At 38.7% G+C, this 19,673-nt stretch overlaps 1 protein-coding gene across 1 annotated transcript in view; it reads right to left on the reverse strand.

The window, feature by feature from the left end:
- Positions 1-19,673, reverse strand: part of LOC122808168 (C-type lectin domain family 4 member E-like) — a 327,149-nt gene that overhangs the window by 198,616 nt on the left and 108,860 nt on the right. The window contains exons 2-3 of the mRNA XM_044079139.1: positions 13,893-13,961; positions 10,089-10,157 (exon numbers count right to left, since the gene is read on the reverse strand). Of these exons, the coding sequence (XP_043935074.1) occupies positions 10,089-10,157; positions 13,893-13,961 (138 nt within the window). The remainder of the gene's footprint in view (positions 1-10,088; positions 10,158-13,892; positions 13,962-19,673) is intronic.

Here is a 19,673-nt window from a genome sequence, read left to right on the forward strand (position 1 = left end):
TAATGTCCCTATGTCCCATTCTAAATACAAACACAAATTTTACATTTATGTATACATTAAGATTACACATTTAAATTGAACCTTTATATTATACATTTATATTAACCTCCAGATTAAGCCCTAAAGGAAATGGCATGTTAAAATTAATGATGAATCTGGTTTCTAAAGTTAATAATATTTCTTAACTAACACGTTTATATTTACATTATTTATATTTGCTGTTGTCTGCCTTTCATTCTTGTGCATTTTAACAGATGTACTTTAGATGAAAAGAAAATACATGCATGTCAGTCTTGTGACTAAGATCTTTACTGTTATTGACAATTCTCATTTGATTTTTGTGCACTACAACTGTTTTATTTACCTTTTGACTTTGCTATTAGAATGGTAGTTGTGCGCTCTACTTACTGTAGTACTGATAAATGTCTTGCTTTAACTAAATGAAAGTAAAACATTTGAGAAAGATTTGTCCATGCATCAGATCCTGCCATGTATGCTTAATTTTCAAATCACAAGTATATTGTAAAATATATTTCTTTTGTACAGATCAGCTGTAGTTTCCTGCTCTTTTGCAATGTTTTTTTAAGCTCAGCTGTTGCATGCAGGAAGTCAGTCTCTGTCAGTTCAGCTAATTTCTTTTAGGTTCATAGGTAGGTACTAGGCTATTGGCCCAAGGGCCTAAGTAAGCCTAGCCAACAAGGTTACCTGGCTTACGCCACCCAAGAAAGTTAATTTCCTGTCCCCCTGTCAAGCAGAGCCACAGAGGTGATCCCTGGGGTGTATATATTTCCCATCCATTTATCAAGATTTTTCTTGAAGAGTGCTAATGAGGAATTTTGCTTGTCATAGATAGGTAGCTTGTTCCAGAGTATAGGAAGTCCCTGGGACAGGAATCTATCCCTCCAGCATGTCCTGTTTATTGTGGTGACAAGGTTTAGGTCCCTAGAGCATGTAGTTCAGAGGGATTGAGATTTTTAAGGTGTATCATGATCAGCAGCTCTGGGTTTAACATAGCTTTATATGTTAGGCAGAGATCTCCTCAGAGTAGGCGATATACTACAGAGTAAAGCTGGAGTTTTTTGAGACGGTCAGTGTAGGGCATCTGTTTGAGGCCAGTAATCCTATTTGTGAGGTACTTCTGTGGCCTTTCCAGCTGCTGCAGATGTCTTGTGAGGTACATTCCAAAAGGGGTATTGTACTCTATAATGGGTATAATGAGTACCGATTAGAGGGGAACAATGAGCTCTTTTTTCCTGGATGAGAATCCTTTTGTGATGAGGTATGCCACAGAAGGATTTCCTGACTACTGTGGCGATGTGATTATCAAAGAAGAGACTACTGTCCACCTGGGTCCCAAGGTCTCTTATCACACATTTGGCGTTAAGTAGACTGCTGTTTATGTGGTAGTTCATGGGTACAGAGTTTTTAACCAAAGGGGATGACAATGCACTTTTTGGCACTGAGCTTGAGGCCATGGCTCTGACACCAGGCATCTGTCTCAGTGAGGCCATTCTGTAGGATGTCCACATCATTTGGGGACTCAAATATGGCTCCTAGTTTGCAGTCATATGCGAACTTCGTTAACCAGAGGCCTTCTGTGTTAGCCTGTACTTCAGAGAAGTAGATACCAAACAGGAGAGGTCCCAGGACTGAACCCTGTGGTACTGCACTTGTCACTGGTTTGAAGTCAGATTTGGAGACTGCAGCTTTTACAGTGTGGGTTCTGTCAGTGAGCCAGTTGGCAACCCATCTTGTGACATAGGGATTTATACCTACTTTAGTGAGCTTGGCTATAATTCCAGAATGGGGGATGGTGTCGAAAGCCATGCCAAGGTCAAGATAGGCTGTGTGAACCACCTTACCCTCATCTACGGCTTTGGTGACTGCTTCAAAGAAGTTGATCAGGTTCAGAAGGCATGTTCTGCCTTTCACAAACCAGAACTGGGTGGGTTCCAGAGTTTAGAGGTTACCAAGGTCTTTGTTTATGAGTTCCATGATGATACGTTCCATGGCCTTGCAGACCAGGCTTGTCAGGCTAATAGGGCGATAGTTCCCAGGATCAGTGGTGGCTCCCCCTTTGTGAAGTGGGATAACTGTTGTTGTGCACCATTCAGTGGGCAACAAGCCTGACTTGAGACTATGACTTGAACATGGTGCTTAGGTGAGGAGCCAGATCGTTCTGACATTCATGTAAAATGCAACCTGGGATGTTGTCCGGTCCCATCGGACCCATGGATGCTGTGTTTTTGGTTTTAGAGAGTGCAGCTTTTATCTGCATAGATGTGACTACAGGGATTCTGCATTCTTCCTGTATAGATATGGGCCCTTTAAGGGGTGAGAGGAGGGTAAAGTTAGCACTGAACGTATCTGCCAGGATGTTGGCAATATCAGTTGGTTCTGTAATTTTCGTGCCGTTGTGCTGTAACTCAGAGAAGATCTGGGTGTTGCCATTGAGATGCTTGACATATCTATTGAATGCTTTGTGGTTGCCCTTAGAATCAGTGGCAATTTTGTTTTTGTAGCTAGCTTTGGAGGATCTTATAACGGATCTCAGCTTCTTACTGAGGCTGTCCAGGCAGCTCCTCCACTCATGGGATTTTACTCTATTTTGCAACAGTTTCTTCCTTCTGTTGTAGAGTTTGTTTATGGCAGGGGACCACCCGATTGGCTTCCTTTTTTGGAGGATAATGTCTTGGTTTTGTTTGGGCTAGCACAATCCATGCACTTGTGTAAGTGTTTATAGAGTGCATTTGTGTAGGATTCAGCAGTTGTAACTGTATTGTTCATCTGCATGGGTATCATGAAGTTCTCCACTTCTGTCTTAAGAAGCATGAAGCTGGCTTTGGAGAAAATATTTACTGTGGTTTCCTTAATGATGGGTGGGGGTGGGATGCAGATATCTAGGGTGATTAACTTATGGTCGGAGCTGACCAACAAGGAGTTGATTTCAGGTGTGGAATACTGGTCGATCATGTTGGTAATGACTAGGTCTAGGACATTGTTGCCCCTGGTGGGGGTCTGGATAAGTAGATCCAGGGCATTGGAATTTATGAATTCCAGAAAGCATTGAGCGAAGGAGTTGGTACATGAATAGTTTTCCCAGTTAATGGTGGGGTAGTTGAAATCGCCCATTATTAGGGTGTTTGGTTGAACCCTAATATTTTCCAGTATATCCAGAAAAGAGGAGTGGGAGTCCTGGGGCATGGTGGGGGATCTGTAGCAAGCTACAATGTGGATTGCAGTTTTGCCCAGAGTTAGTTGCACTTGGATAACCTTGGATGCATTATAGCCTGGAGGTGTGGATATCCTTAACGAATATGGACACACCTCCTCCTTTGGTGTTCTGGTCCAGGTTAGATGGCTGAAAAGTGTGGTATGAGTTATAGCCTGGTAATGCAGGGGTGCTCTCTAGAGCCTTGAACCAGGTCTCAGTCACTGCACAGATATCGATGTTCTCCATTTTAAGGAGTGCCTCCAGTGAGTGCATTTTGAGATTTAGACTTCTAGCATTGAGTAGCATTACCCTCAGTTTTTCTTGCCTGTTCCTGTTACGGTGGTGAATTTGTCATTTGAACCTTGCCTAAAAAGGCACTACAGGGGTGGCAAGAGCCTTAGCCAGTATCTAGAATCCCAGGGGAGACAGGTGCAGGCCATCTCTGGCAAATCATCGTGGTCTGTCGACCATGTCGTCCCAGGCAGAGAGATGCTGGATCCCCTTAGAATGACACCAGAAGCTTAACCAATTGTTGAAGTCAATCACTTTGTCCTTGTACTGTGGTATCACTCTGGGTGTAGGCAGGATGCTATTCAGGGCTAGGGTCATACCTGACTTTGCTACAAGATTGGAGAGCTCTTTCAGGCCTCTTTTCATGTAGTCCAAGGAAGTACATTTCAGGTCGTTCACACCAACATGGACAATGACAGAGTCATATTTGTACTTGTTGTGGAGTGACCTGAGTGTGTGAGTTATGTGGTGGATCCTGGCACCTGGCAGGCAGCTGACAATAACCTTCTCCTTCTTTAGCCTGGTGAGTGGGACATCAGTGCACCTTACTATACAGTCACCTATGACTAGTGTGTTGTTGTTATGTTGGTTTGCCTTATGAGCTGTGGTTTATTGGCATACTGAGTCTGTGGGCTATGTGTCATTTGGGTTGTGTTGGTGGGTGGAGGTTGCTTGTGTTTCTGCTTTGCAGGTCTCTGTTGCATGAGCAGATTATTACTGAGAGCCTCTGTGAATGTTTTTGTGTTTCAATGTGTGGATTTTGGTGGTGTAGGTTTAACGGGACTATGTGATGAGTGTGGTGTGGTGCGAGTGTTTAACTTTTCCTCTTGACTGTGAAGTGCAGTCTTGGTTGGAGAGAGCTTTACCTCCAGTTTGGCTAGATAAGGGCATCTCTCACAGGTTGTGGTGTTGGGTGGTAGGAGGAGAGGGTTGTCTGTGTACATGAGGCAATTGCTACATTCTCTCAAGATGCCGAGATTCATCAGATAGACAGGAGAGACCACTGGGAGCTGACCCTTGGACATGCCAGAATAAAAAACTACTTTCCTCTAGACAAGTGAGGAAAGTGAGTATAAGAGCTGTTTTTGTCTAAGCAAGTGAGGAAAGTAAGTACAAAAACTGTTTTCCTCTAGGTAAAGAGGAAGGTTGAGTGTTGTAGTAATTTGTAGCGTATTTAGTGCTAACAACAAGTTCTGAACAAGTGCAAATTCAAGTGCTAAAACTAAGAATCTGTACCTGGATCTTGTGGTAGATAGTCTACCTAGTGCTTACCACTCCCACAGATAAGCTAGAATGCTTCCCTTCAACACAGAAAGGCTTGAGGGATCAGAAGCTTAGAAACAGTCCTGGATACAGCAAATCTGTATCTGGACTAGACTAGTTACAGGAAAGGTGGGAAACAAGCACGGTTTCTAATAAATAACTTATTTTTATTTTTATAACAAACAAGACATATGACTGTAGTTTACAAATTTAATGTGCAAAGTTTTTCCTTCATAAGTGAAATGGATGATAGATTTATGGCTTTCCATTCTCCAGTTACCTCGAAACCTAAGTTCCTAAAAATTACCACTAGCATAATTTGATTTACAGTTCTTATATACTGTTTTATTCACGCACTTTAGAGTCTGTTTTTTTTTTCTTTTCTGCTGATGCTTTACTTTCCAGACTTGTTTAAGGAAATGTTTTGTTATAAAGCAGTATTGTCCTTCTGTAAAACCATTTCTGCTGATATGAAAATGCACGCAATCAGAATTGTTTTTCTGCTGATTTTATCCATTAACAAAGTCTGAAAGGAAATATCTGTGAGAATATGCCAAACTGTTCTGCAGCTGATATTGACAAAACATATTTTTGAGGAATTGATACTGTGGAAGAACATGTTTTATGAGGAAACAGCTTTGTAAAAGATTACATATTGCTGAGTTTATAAGCTGTTCTGCAAACATGAGAAAAGCATGTAATACTTGCTTTCCAGAATTGCTTTTTAGACTTTTTTCTGATGATGTGAAGAAGCCTGTCTGATCAACATATATTATGAATGCCCATTTTACATTGCTAAACTCTATACATATATTCACGCAAACATTTTATTCTATGCTTTATCTTTCAGCATATTTATAGCAGAATTAACTTCAGTCTTTTATTCACTGTTAAACGTACTCTAACAGAAACAGGAAGAGGGCAAGAGGAAATGAGAACATCCAGCAAAGAGATGGTTGGACTGTATGAGAGAAGACTTGCGACAGTCAGGCATGACTATCGAAGAAGGTACAGGACTGTCACTGAATTAAGAAAGATGACGACATTTGACATGAAAATGAGAAAAGGAAGGGTTGATGATGATGATGTCCTTTAAATGGTGTAAGTTGCACCTGATTCCATACATAATATATTACCTGGCCTCTGCTTTCCTAAACCATGTCCGTAATCTATAATTTCTTTAAAATAAAGTCAAAGTACCATATGATAGAACTACGATATCCCTTTCCTCACATCAATCCCATTTCTTAACTGCTTTCATATTGTTTTTTTTACTGTAAATACTGTACATAGTTTCTCCAGATTCACGTCAACTCACTGAACGAAATGTCTGAGTAATAATGCCACAAAACTAAATCACTAAAGAAAAAAACACTTTCAGTTAACTCAAAGTAGGTTTTCTTTGGTGGAGCATGCTTTCCTGCACCCCTCCCCATGTGAGGAAAATACCCACACCCTCTAAACCTATAAATACCTACTTCATGGTGCAAGGCAGTGGGGAGAAGTCCAAAGTCCAGTACTGCCAAAAGTGGTTTTCAGCAAAATTATTTCACAATATTGACACTCTCTGAAATGATATTAATAAATGTCACCAGCAATCCCCTTCTTCCTACTTTTTTTCTACATGGGGTCAGGCTGTTTGTAATAACTTTCAGTACCTCTCTTGATTCAGTACTACTCTCCTTGCTTCTTCAACAGTCATGTCAGACTGTCACAGCTTCTCTTTCATGTAGTCTGTCCATCTCTTTGCTGGATGCCCTCACTTCCTCTTGACTTCTTCCTGTCTCTTTCAAGCCTTCTTCACCAAATCATCTTCCCTTTTCTTGCACATCTGCACAAACCACTGTAACTGTTCTGTTTAACCTTCACTGCAATCCTAGTCTTAAGTAATAAGACTAGTGATGGGTCTTTGCAAACCATACCAATGGATTTAAAGTACTTTAATCTATTTCAAGTCCAGATTTTATACCTTACCTTTTAATAATTAATGTGCTTGCTCACAATGACTGAGCAGATACTTTGCTTTAAGATAAGAGTTTTTTTTTAGTAAAAGCTGAACTAGTTTCTACTATTCTGGTTGTTATTTTAATTTTAGCGCAACTAAAGTCCTCTGCCAGTGGCATTAGTAGATAAAGTAACCAGACGTTGATTAGTAGCTTGAGTGCTTGACTGTGCAGACAGGGAGGATGGATGTGCCTATAATGAGGAGGAAGGGATTGTGGTTCATGCCTGGTTTGCACCACAGATCTAATAACAGAGTCTCAGCTGGAGAGTGCAGGATCATGTGATGGTAGCCCATGATGATGCAAGTAGAGGAACAAGCATGCCTAGATAGAGAGGCACACGTGGTCCTTGGAACAAAGCAAGTGCTTATATCACCATAAGAGGGGGGTTAGGACATATAATAAAAATAATCTCATAGTCATACAGGCAAACCTCAGGCATACCTCTCAACATCTTAGTGCAAGAAATCTGGACAAAGCTATAAATAATGGGGGGACAAAGGCCAAGAAAATAGGGACAATTTTGAAATAGTCCTCTTACAAGCTCAGAAAGTTGATAGAATAATGTGTTTTGATTTAGCATGAATATTCTGAAGGGTATGAAGTCTGAAACTCAAATGTCTGCCATTATTTTCTGTCTTCTGTCTTTAATGACTTGCCAAGAACTTGCCATAAAATCTCACTTTTATGAAAAATGGACCAAAAATATGAGGCAAAAATCTGGACATTCTGTGAAAATCTGTACAGTTGAGAGGTATGATCAGGACTGCCTGAATGACTTCACCTCTCGATGGTTTCACCTCTGTGGATCTGTGGACTTCTCACCATGGGGGATAATGAATGGCCTCAAGTCCAGTTGAGGGAGGCTTAACAGTCAGCAGGTACAGGAGCACAAAGATAAAATAACAACAAAATTAGGACAAATAAATTGTGATATTATACAGATACGTTGATGTCACAAATTTATAAAATAAGCAGCAAAGCACTTTAATTGTACAATTTAATGAAATTATAGAAAAAGTTAATCAATTATCCTAACCTTGGAATTATACGGACTACGGAAATGTGAAGCCCAAACAGAACATATTCATGAGTTAAACAATGCAATCTGCATTTACGTATCAGTTTGAGGATAGATGGGCATGGGTTAAAATACTAATATATTAGGCTTTATGACATGAGTTAGAGACCAGAGATTTTATGGCTTTAAGTGTGCCATATGAACACAAATTAAGTTCTTACTAAGATGTGGTATCACAACAGCTGTCAGTTGTGCTCACTAGAGTGTATGCTGTTTGAAGTTGTAGAAAGGGTAGGTAATAATAGAAATATTCTTTTAGCTAGGTCCATGATTTACAGTAAGCCAGGTGGATTACTTGTTGGAGGGGTGTAACAGGCCTAGACTAATGGATGCTGACCATGTGTGATCCAGCCCTCGAACCCCAACTAGATTTGAAGTGCATAACAGGCTATAATGATCTGGTGGAAAGCTACATGCTTCCAGGAAGCTGTGTCCTTCACTGTAATGTCTTTTGGGATACCACATACTATAGTCTGCCTCAGATGTAGAAGGGCTCCTAAGGATAGGACACAGAAGAACTGTGCAGTAGGCTGGATTGATCTTCTGAGGAACTACATCCTTCTGGTGAACTATGCTCTTTCTTGTAGTGATCTTCTTTGGCATCATATTATGCATCTCTACTCTGCAGATCTATAAGGATTTCAAGGATGGGTTAAAGTAGTGAACTAAATGGGAGACTGCAGTGACCTTCTAAAGAACAACATCCATTTGGAGGAACAATGTTCTTCTTCTAGAAACTTTCCTGGATACTGTATATTACAGCTGTCTAGGACGTGTTCCAGGAATGGGTCACGGGGGAACTTTGTGCTAAACTATTAGAGCTTTCTAGGGATGTAATACTTCTGGGGTGTGTCCTTTTCTATTGTGTGTCTTTTCTATATAAACCTACTCAATGTAGATACAGATTTACTGTCTTTAAGCTTCACAAACTGTTTTATTTATCTGTAAGCCCAAGGCTTGCTTTGTGTCCAGTCAGTCCTATCATTACCATAGAAATAGCGTTTTCAGAATCTCTTATAAAGAAATGTTTTATAAAATACAAGAAACATTTCTTTACCTTTTTTACTAACAGTGCATCCATAAGGAGAATACACCATTTTTTACTTGCAGATGTCAAGCATTGAGAGTGTGTGTGTGTGTGTGTGTGTGTGTGGGGGGGGGGGTGCGTGTGCATATATATTTTGCCCTTGGAGAAAGTGTTAAATCAGAAGTGTCATAGTTTAGATTATATGTACTACAGCTCACTGTTGTCCTTCTCCATAACTACAAGCAGTCCCCGACTTACAGACGATCCATAGATATGAACAGGCTGCCGCAATGTTGGAAATAATGTGAAGATAAATAAAAATCTTTAAAGTTGCTCAAATCTTACCTTAAAGTGAAGAATTATGTTGTACTTTCCTTTTCCCCATTCGTGAAACTGCTTGCATGTCTTGTTAGAGCAGTTACTTCTGTCTTCACAGAAAACAAGAGATCCAATTGGTTAAGAGATCACTGTGTTGGCGATCTGATTGGTCAAGACTGCTGGCTTGTACAGTACACAGTACTGAACCAGTTACAGTACTGCACAGTAGAATGGGCAAATGGCATTGTGGCTCACTAGGGCCTAGACGACAATAGGAGGTCTAGCAGAAGTCTGAAAGTTCAGGAAAGAGTGGAAAACATTCAGGGGTTATGCCTGTAGTACAGAAATGTGAAGTGAAGCTTAAAAATAAGGCAAGTTTAATATAGTTTTTTTTGTATGGAATGTTCTATTGTACTCTACTGTAGAATGTTCTATGTACGTGTTTCAACTTACATACAAACTTGACATAAGGACAGACTGAAAAGCAGATCTCGTCCTTAACCCAGGGACTGCCTGTACAATGACTATAATTAATTATCTTTCTGTAACTCCTTTTTCATTCTTTCTTCTCTTGAATGATTCATTCTCATTGAATCTTGACATATTATCATTGTATTTCTAAAAGAAAAGTAAACTGAATATTGCAGACAAACACACACACACACACACACACACACACAAACACAGAAATATGGTAAGCTATTTTCTCTACAGGCTCATAAATGATTTGTGTAAACAATATTTAAACAATACCTAAATTATAAAGAATATGGTAAACTGTGTCCCTTCAGTCACATATATGACTTATGCAAATAATATTTGAAACAATACTTAAACAGTAAGAAAGATGCTAAACTGTCTCTGCACAGGCTGATATAACAAAAGACCTACCCTTGTCAGATGAATTACAGATGTCTTTTAACTGTTCCTTAATCTGTTCATTTTTCCTGAATTGTATGTCTGAAACAAAAAGTGAAAGAGGTATTTAATGGTTTTGCTGGTTATTTTCTTTTTAACTTGAATGCTCTGACAAGGTAGAATTCATTTCTCTGCAGAGGCCAGGACAGACAAGGTCATCCACTATAAACATATATCAAGTGAAATGTTAAAGTAAGCAGAGTTTCTGTTATGAGTATAAAAATTGTAATAGTGAGGACATTTACTGCAAATATGAATTGATTAGGTCTCTTCATCACTATCAAAAAGAATGTTGAGGAAAACTTAACTAATGGTCATAAATTAAGAAAACAATACACATTTCAGAATAATATAGATACTATCTGAGATATCAACAGACATACAATCAGCAGGATTAAATGTTAAACGTAAGTAACAAAATGTGATATTATACAGATACGTAGATGTCACAAATTTATAAAATAAGCAGCAAAGCATTTTAATTGTACAATTTAATGAAATTATAGAAAAAGTAAATCAGTTATCCTAACCTTGGAATTATACTGACTACAGAAATGTGAAGCCCAAACAGAACATATTCACGAGTTAACCAATGTAATCTGCATTTACATATCAGTTTGAGGATAGATGGGCAGGGGTTAAAATACTAATATATTAGGCTTTATGACATGAGTTAGAGCCTGGTGATTCATAGGTTCACAGGTTCATAGGTTGGTACTAGGCTATCAGCCCTAGGGCCTATACAAGCCTAGCCATAACAATTCCCTGGCTATTTCTTCCCACACCATTTACTTCCCTGATTTGATGGCTTTAAGTGTACCATATGAACACAAGTTAAGTCCTTACTAAGATGTGGTATCACAACAGCTGTCAGTTGTGTTCACTAGAGTGTAAGCTGTTTGAAGTGGCAGAAAGGGTAGGTAATAATGGAAGTGTTCTTTTCCCTCGAACCCCAACTTAACTTTATAAGTGCATAACAGGCTATAATGATTTGGTGGAAAACTACATGCTTCTGGGAAGCTGTGTCCTTCACTGTAATGATTTCAGGGATACCCCATACTATAGCCTGCCTCAGATGTAGAAGGGCTCCTAAGGATAGGACACAGAAGAACTGTGCAGTAGGCTGGATTGATCTTCTGAGGAACTACATCCTTCTGGTGAACTACATTCTTTCTTGTAGTGTTCTTCTTTGGCACCATATTTTGCATCTCTACTCTACAGATCTGTCAGGGTTTTCAAGGATGGGTCGAAGTAGTGAACTAAATGGGAGACTGCAGTGACCTTCTAAGGAGCATCATCCTTTTGGAGGAACAATGCTCTTCTTCTAGAAACGTTCTGGGATACTGTATATTACAGCTGTCTAGAAGATGGCCCAGGAATGGGTCACAGGGGAACTTTGTACTACGCTATTGGGGCTTTCTGGGGATGTAATACTTCTGGGATGTTGTTTCTTTTCCTGTGGTGACCTTCTGTGGTGCTACATCTTATAACTTTCATTTGCAGATCTACTAGGGGTCTCTGGAAAGGGTCATCGGTAGTGATCTTAGAAGAAACTACATCTTTCTAGAGGGCTGTGTCCTTTTCTATTGTGGCCATTCAAGTATTGTATCCTACAGCAAAAACGTATATCCAGAAGAGATTCCAGAGAAAATCAAGCTTTAAATCCTTCTGAGGGCTGTGTCATTGCTTGTTGTGGCCCCCTGGATTACTGTATCCTACAGGGCTGTGTCATTGCTTGTTGTGGCCCCTGGATTACTGTATCCTACAGGGCTGTGTCATTGCTTGTTGTGGCCCCTGGATTACTGTATCCTACAGGGCTGTGTCATTGCTTGTTGTTGCCCCTGGATTACTGTATCATTGCTTGTTGTGGCCCCTGGATTACTGTATCCTACAGGTCTCCTCAGATCTGGTATTGATCACTGAGGTGGATCACAGCTGACCTTGGTAGCACACAATATCAACCTTCTTCAATCTGTAAATTTAAACCAGGTGCCAAAAGCAACTCTTCCGACTGGTTTTTAAACCTATTCAATGTAGGTACAGATTTACTGTCTTTAAGCTTCACAAACTGTTTTATTTATCTGTAAGCCCAAGGCTTGCTTTGTGTCCATTCAGTTCTATCATTACCATAGAAATAGCGTTTTCAGAATCTCTTATAAAGAAATGTTTTATAAAATACAAGAAATATTTCTTTACCTTTTTCACCAACAGTGCATCCATAAGGAGAATACACCATTTTTTACTTGCAGATGTTAAGCACTGAGTGTGTGTGTGTGTGTGTGTGTGTGTGTGTGTGTGTGTGTGTGTGTGTGTGTGTGTGTGTGTGTGTGTGTGTGTGCGTGTGTGCGTGTGTGTGTGAGTGTGTGTGTGTGTGTGTGTGTGTGTGTGTGTGTGTGTGTGTGTGTGTGTGTGTGTGTGTGTGTGCACGAGCATGTCCCTGTGCACATATATTGTTGCCCTTAGAGAAAGCGTTAAATCAGAAGTGTCATAGTTTAGATTATATGTACTACAGCTCACTGTTGTCCTTTCCCATAGCTACAGGCAGTCCCCAAGTTACACACATCCATCTTACAGACGATTCATAGAGAAGAACCGGCTGCCGCAATGTTGGAAATAATGTGAAAATAAATAAAAATCTTTTAAGTTGCTCAAATCTTACCTTAAAGTGAAGAATTCTATTGTACGTTCCTTTTCCCCATTTGTGAAACTGCTCGCGTGTCTTGTTAGAGCAGTTACTTTTGTCTTCACAGAGAATAAAAGATCCAATTGGTTAAGAGATCACTGTGTTGGAGATCTGATTGGTCAAGACTGCTGGCTTGTACAGTACACAGTATTGAACCAGTTACAGTACTGTACAGTAGAATGGGCAAATGGCATTGTGGCTCACTAGGGCCTAGACAACAATAGGAGGTCTAGCAGAAGTCTGAAAGTTCAGGAAAGATTGGAAAACATTCAGGGGTTATGCCTGTAGTAGAGAAATGTGAAGTGAAGCTTAAAAAGAAGGCAAGTTTAATATAGTTTTTTTGTATGGAATGTTCTATTGTACTATACTGCAGAATGTTCTATGTGCGTGTTTCAACTTACATACAAACTTGACTTAAGGACAGACTGAAAAACAGATCTCGTCCTTAACCCAGGGACTGCCTGTACTCTCTCTCTTTTCGGCTTTTCCCGGTTAGGGGTTGCCAGAACTCTGGTTCACTAATAATTGGTAGTTGAGTTTTATGTGCCGAGTTACCAGCCCTGATGCACAACCTTCAACGAAGGTACACCCATTCACACATGTGTCCATGCAGAAGACGCTCTAGCTGAGAATCAAACCGGACAGCGTCTTACTGTGAGGCGACAACGCTACCGCAGCACCACCACCGCAGGTCCACGGACTGCCTGTACAATGACTATAATTAATTATCTTTCTGTAACTCCTTTTTCATTCTTTCTTCTCTTGAATGATTCATTCTCATTAAATCTTGACATATTATCATTCTATGTCTAAAAGAAAAGTAAACTGAATATTGCAGACAAACACACACACACCCACACACACACACACACACACTCGCACAAATACAGAAATATGCTAAGCTGTTTTCTCTACAGGCTCATAAATGATTTGTGCAAATAATATTTGAACAATACCTAAGTTATAAGGAATATGGTAAACTGCTTTCCTTCAGTCACATATATGACTTATGCAAACAATATTTGAAACAATACTTAAACAGTAAGAAAGATGCTAAACTGTTTCTGCACAGGCTGATATAACAAAAGACTTACCCTTGTTAGATGGATCACAGATGTCTTTTAACTGTTCCTTAATCTGTTCATTTTTCCTGAATTGTATGTCTGAAACAAAAAGTGAAAGAGGTATTTAATGGTTTTGTTGGCTATTTTCTTTTTAACTTGAATGCTCTGACAAGGTAGAATTCATTTCCCTGCAGAGGCCAGGATAGACAAGGTCATCAATTGTAAACATATATCAAGTGAAATGTTATAGCAAGCAGAGTTTTTGTTACAAGTATAAACATAGTAATAGTGAGGACATTTACTGCAAATATGATTGACTAGCTCTCTTCATCACTATCAAAAAGAATGTTGAGGAAAACTTAACTAATGGTCATAAATTAAGAAAACAATACACATTTCAGAATAATATAGATACAATCTGAAATATCAACAGCCATACAATTAGCAAGATTAAATACTAAATTTAGGTAATAAGCTGAGAAGAAATAGTAGAGAGACTAAATGAAAATTATAGCTGATTGGCTAGATTGCATGTTTTGCCATAGACAAGAAGGGATGATTTAGCACATAGATGCCCGAAGAATCACTTTCAAAGGCATCTGTTATTTGTCTCATTAGGAAAGGAAGACTATTCCATGGTTTACATACTACTTTTGGGAAAAGTGAGACACAGAATGTATTATCACATCAGGGGAACAAGGTAAGGTTTGCACCGTGCAGCCGTAAGGTTTTGACTGGGAGTAAGCCATTCACTTGGTAAGGAGAGAGCAATGCATTTTTCAAGGGTGTGAGGAACTGAATGGACAATCTCTAATTTGTTTAATTTTTGTTCGATTTCAACCTATTAAGGAACCTACCTGAATAGCAGTGATGACTATGATAGGATGAACTGGTACAAATCTGGGTACTTACGTATTATCGCAACCAGATTTTTGTGATAATACCATTTGCTTCCCGGTGTGTGAATGTAACCAGAAATGTATGCAGAATTACAGTGGCAATGTTAACTTTGTGAAAATACATTGTTTAGGCAGGAAGAACAGTGTACAGTTTAAAAAATGACTGTTTGAAGTTATGCCGTTTCCCGACATCATGTCACTCATGATACACCCGCGACTGAACAATCCACAAGTATGCGGCCCTAAAACATCCAGAAAACATCCACAAGTATGCTGTCCAAAACATCCAGAAAACATCCACAAATATGCTGCTCAAAACATCCACAAGTATGCTGTCCAAACCATCCAGAAAACATTCAAACAGTAACTACTATCCATCTGAAAACAAAAAAATCATCCGGTACTGTCAGATACTCCATACATGTTTATCTTACACCTAACAGCACATGTAATATTACGTTTAGCCTCTGTTGTACAAGTATCTATTTGTTCTTCTCTTTAACTTAAATTCTTTTCAAATGTTTGTAAAATAAAGCCAATAATTTACCCCCAAAATTTGCTGCTCTTGATATCTTATTCTCTGAAAAAAATGTATTGCCAACTTTGGAATAATCCTTCTTGCAGTACGGCAGCAGTTCAACCAAACATTTCCCAGGAGTTCTCGTTTCATTTCCAGCAGAATGACAGCAGTGTAACCAGTTTTGAAGTACGCAAACAGGATTCACATTTCCACGTTAATTTTGCTTATGAATTTGTGAAAAAAATAGGTTGTATCCGTAGAAAACATCAAATTCAACCTTAACTTTACTCCCACAATCCGTTTTTGGGCCAACAAGCATATTACTGCAACCGCGAAAATCTGGTTGCGATAATACGTAAGTACCCAAATCTGGGTATTCATTTGTAAACTTGTTATAATTTAGTATGCTGGAATGATTGAGGCTTGGGCAAGGTACTGAGAAAAGTCATAGAAAAGCTCTAGTCATAAAATATCAAGATGGGACAGTTACAAACAGACCTACACAGGATTCCAAGGTTTTGGTGCATTCTTTGTGTGGGGTAATTAAGAACTAGATAAATTTTACAGGTTTAGATTGCGGGCCCAAAGAACATGTTTGGTATGAAGACAGCTGGGCAGTGTTGTTCACAGGAGTGAATAATACTTACAATGTGAGAAAGACCATGTAGTAATGATGGTGTTTTGTTAGCTAGAGAGCTCCAGAGTTTACAGTGGTCCATCTGGATAATACAAGGGAAATTCAAAACAGGATTGAAGAATGCTGGCCAGCTGACCACATCTTAATGATTTTATTTTTCCAGCAAAAGCATCATCAGGAGGTGTTTTCTTTTGTCTTTCTTTTTTTTTTAAAGAAAAATGTTCACTGAATCATTCCTTCTTGAAGTGAAAAGCATTTCTTTACTGTTTCAGGCATTCAGACAAACTTCAGATTTAGTTACCCAGTTCTGTAGCTGATTAAAACTGGTATGAATTGTGGCAGTCAGTCTGGCTATTTCAGGTCCAGAGAAGACAGGAGAATTTAATTAGAATACTGAGAAAGATTTCTTGATCCACAGGATTTATAATTTTGTTCTCAACAGATTGCCATTGTTCCAGAATTGGCGACTAGTATCAAATAGCAAAAGTACATATATCTAAGCCATAATATATTTGTTGTTGATACTGGGCTACCATTCCAGGTATTTTGCCACATAATCAAGACTTTTTATTTTGTGCATATTCAGTCAGTATGCGTGCATGATTATCTTTCAGCTTTTCCCAGTTAGGGGTCGCTACACTCGTCCACAGATTGATTGGCAGTGGATTTTTTACAGTGTCAAGTTGCCAGCCTGGCACCCAACCTTCAGAGAAGGCACACACATGCACCTACCTCCATGTCTTTAAAACTTACTCGACCGCAGGGAGGACATGCAGACTCTGCACAAAAGGTGCTGCAGCCAAGAATTGAACCAAAGAATTCTTGCTGTGAGGCATCAACACTAACCACTGCACCATAGTGGCCGGTATGATTGCATAATGATTTATCTTTAATTTAAAAAAATCTAATTTTCCATGTTTCAGAGCCTTTAGACTGCTACTGTTTAACTTGGTGATATGTTTGCAGTAGTTATCCACCTTGTACAAGGGATCTGGTAGTGTGCACTGTGTTTGCTCACTGCATACTCCATTTTCATTTCCTGTATATGCTCTGAAGAGTTTATTTCTGCATCGATTCTGTATGGTGACTGATGATACTTGACTGGAATGTCATCTGTTCTGTTTCTTGTTTTATTTGATTTTTTAGTTCCGTCCCCATCTTTGTAGTATTGACAGACATCCACAGACCAGTAACCACTACTAACCTCATTCATCCCTTATGGGGTTAAGAAGTGAGTGGTGGTGCAGAGACATTCTGGCCAACATGAAAATATAGAAGAAAACTTATTTTTTGACCTGCACACAGCCCATGATGATCTCCTTCTCATCGGTTTGCAATGTAGCGATGTCATGCATGTGAAATGAAACTGGATATATGTTCATCAGTGTCTTGCCATCATACATGTTTCACACTGAATCCTCACTCATCACCCGCAGCAAGAAGGAGGAAGCACCTACCAGCCCAACTCCCCAGAGGGGAAGACCAGGCCAAACATCAGGCCCATCCTCTCCACATCTCCATTCTGTACCGTTATAAATGGGATGCTAACAATATCGACATCATTTACCTCATTTCTCTGTATTTCTTTGCACTGTCCCTAGCTGTTGTATACTGAAGGTCTACTGCTTCTCTGACACGTGTGTTTTACTTCTCCTCAGTACAACCATCCTTCTACAACTCTTTCATCTGCTTATATGGGAATATACTTCTTTATCCAGGCTGTGGATGAACGTCTTTATGTGTTTCTTCACTTAACCAGTTATCATAATACTAGATAAGTCAATAAATAAATAATAAATACACACATGGAAGATAGAAAGATAGAGATAGATAAATAAATCTAATTTCTTATACCTGTTGCTGATAGCATGTAATTTATATATAACATAGTCAAGAGTCGTTCACTAACTTTTCTCTCACTCCATTTCATCTGTCTTTGAAAACCATCCTTTATCTTTTATTTGTAGCTGCCATGTATTTGGGACACTTGAGCTTATCTTTCAGGTTGCACAGAAGGATATATCTGACATGGATTAAAATATCTGTGCTTTACTGTAATTGTTATTTTGCATGTCCCAGTACTGCTGAATTTCCTTTACAGGCATAGAGACAAATATAGCATGGTATACCTGCCTGTCTTGCACTCTGATATGACAGACATTGTCTGAAAAAGTAAACAACCCTTAACATATTCTGTCTGATTGTTCAGGTATTACATACTATTATATTTTGACTGAGTGGTCAACAATGGATCTCCTATCATATATGGATAAAAAGTGCATAGAATGTTTGGAAATCAGTATCCCATCTGACTACAATACTAGAAAGACTGAGCCTGCAAAGAGATATATATCATAATTAGCCTAACCAAGGCATATGGCAATGAATGATGCCAAAGCATCACACATATGGTCAAATGTTTACTTTATTACTAATGGACTGGAGAGCCTTTGTGACCTTTACTGGTCTCCTGTTACAAAATTGGTTGGCTCCTTTGATAGGGGCCACTAGCAGTTTCAGTACAGCTATGTTATCTACTTGTTGTTTTCTGTGGATTATACCAATGCTTTCTTCTTTACAGGGCATTTAAATCACTGACAAATCTAGCATGGGTTAGGTTTAAGGTTAGTTGTTTTTAGGTTCAGTGTTAAGTACTGTTTTATTCTATTAATTCTTTAAATATAATTATTGTGAATCTGAGTTTATAGTTGGATATTGGCAGTTACCTGAATATTTAACTAGTTTTAGTGTGGTTCCATTAATACAGTCATGACATGTTATGATGCAAAAATACATCAGCTTAATTGAATTTTATCAGTTTGGTTTAGTTGTATAAGCTTACATAGTCTTACTGTCTGTTATATACTGCTTTTTTTCTTTGCAATGTAATAAAATAAAAAATAGCTTTACTAAAAGTTAATATTCTTCTAAGAGCACTTCAGCTAAATGGAACAATGAGTTATGTAACCTTAGGGATGATGCCAGTCTTCAGTAAAGCTTTGACAAGTAAACAGCATCATATGCTATCATTACCTGACCATCTTGACAATGCAGACAAAACTATGTGATGCAAGTAAGTGTTTTTTATCATTTTGCAAGAACTTTTCACAGATGGTGTAAAATATATATAGGCAACAAATATGTAAGAGTTACTTCAAAAATGTCACTGACATCTTTACAGAGGATTCTCAAACTTTACAGTTTAAGTAAATGGGCCAGTGATCTGAAAAGAATGACTAGGGCATTGTAAACTTATGGGTTGTGTGCTCACATTGACTATGGGCAAGAAGTATCTTTCTAAGAAAACAAGATCACATCAGCATGTCTGCCTGTAAGGGTATTCAGAGTTAGAAAAATTAAAGTAAGTAATAAGGAGGAATTGTGCTGCTTGCAGGTTTGGACTGTGTAGAACTTAATTGCATGGTAAATATAGATTGATAGACAGGTAGATGTAATATATATATATATATATATATATATATATATATATATATATATATGGATCTAGGACTATCTACTGAATGCCCACAACACCAAAACCAAAATGGCTGAACACACTTTAGCAAAAGTGCTTTTCTCCGAAAAAGCACCTTTGCTAAAGTGTACAAAAAATAAATAATAAAATTTAAAAAAAGACACAGAACTCAAGTTTACGCAGAGGGAAAAAAAAACCCTGCACCCCACCCCCACTTTTATATTCTCACTCCAAGATCGCACTACAGTGGGGAAAAGGGAATATTCCTTTATCCCCACTG

The sequence above is a fragment of the Protopterus annectens genome, chromosome 8.part0 (assembly GCF_019279795.1).
Source record: "Protopterus annectens isolate FY-2018-M chromosome 8.part0, PAN1.0, whole genome shotgun sequence".
NCBI lineage: Eukaryota > Metazoa > Chordata > Ceratodontiformes > Protopteridae > Protopterus > Protopterus annectens.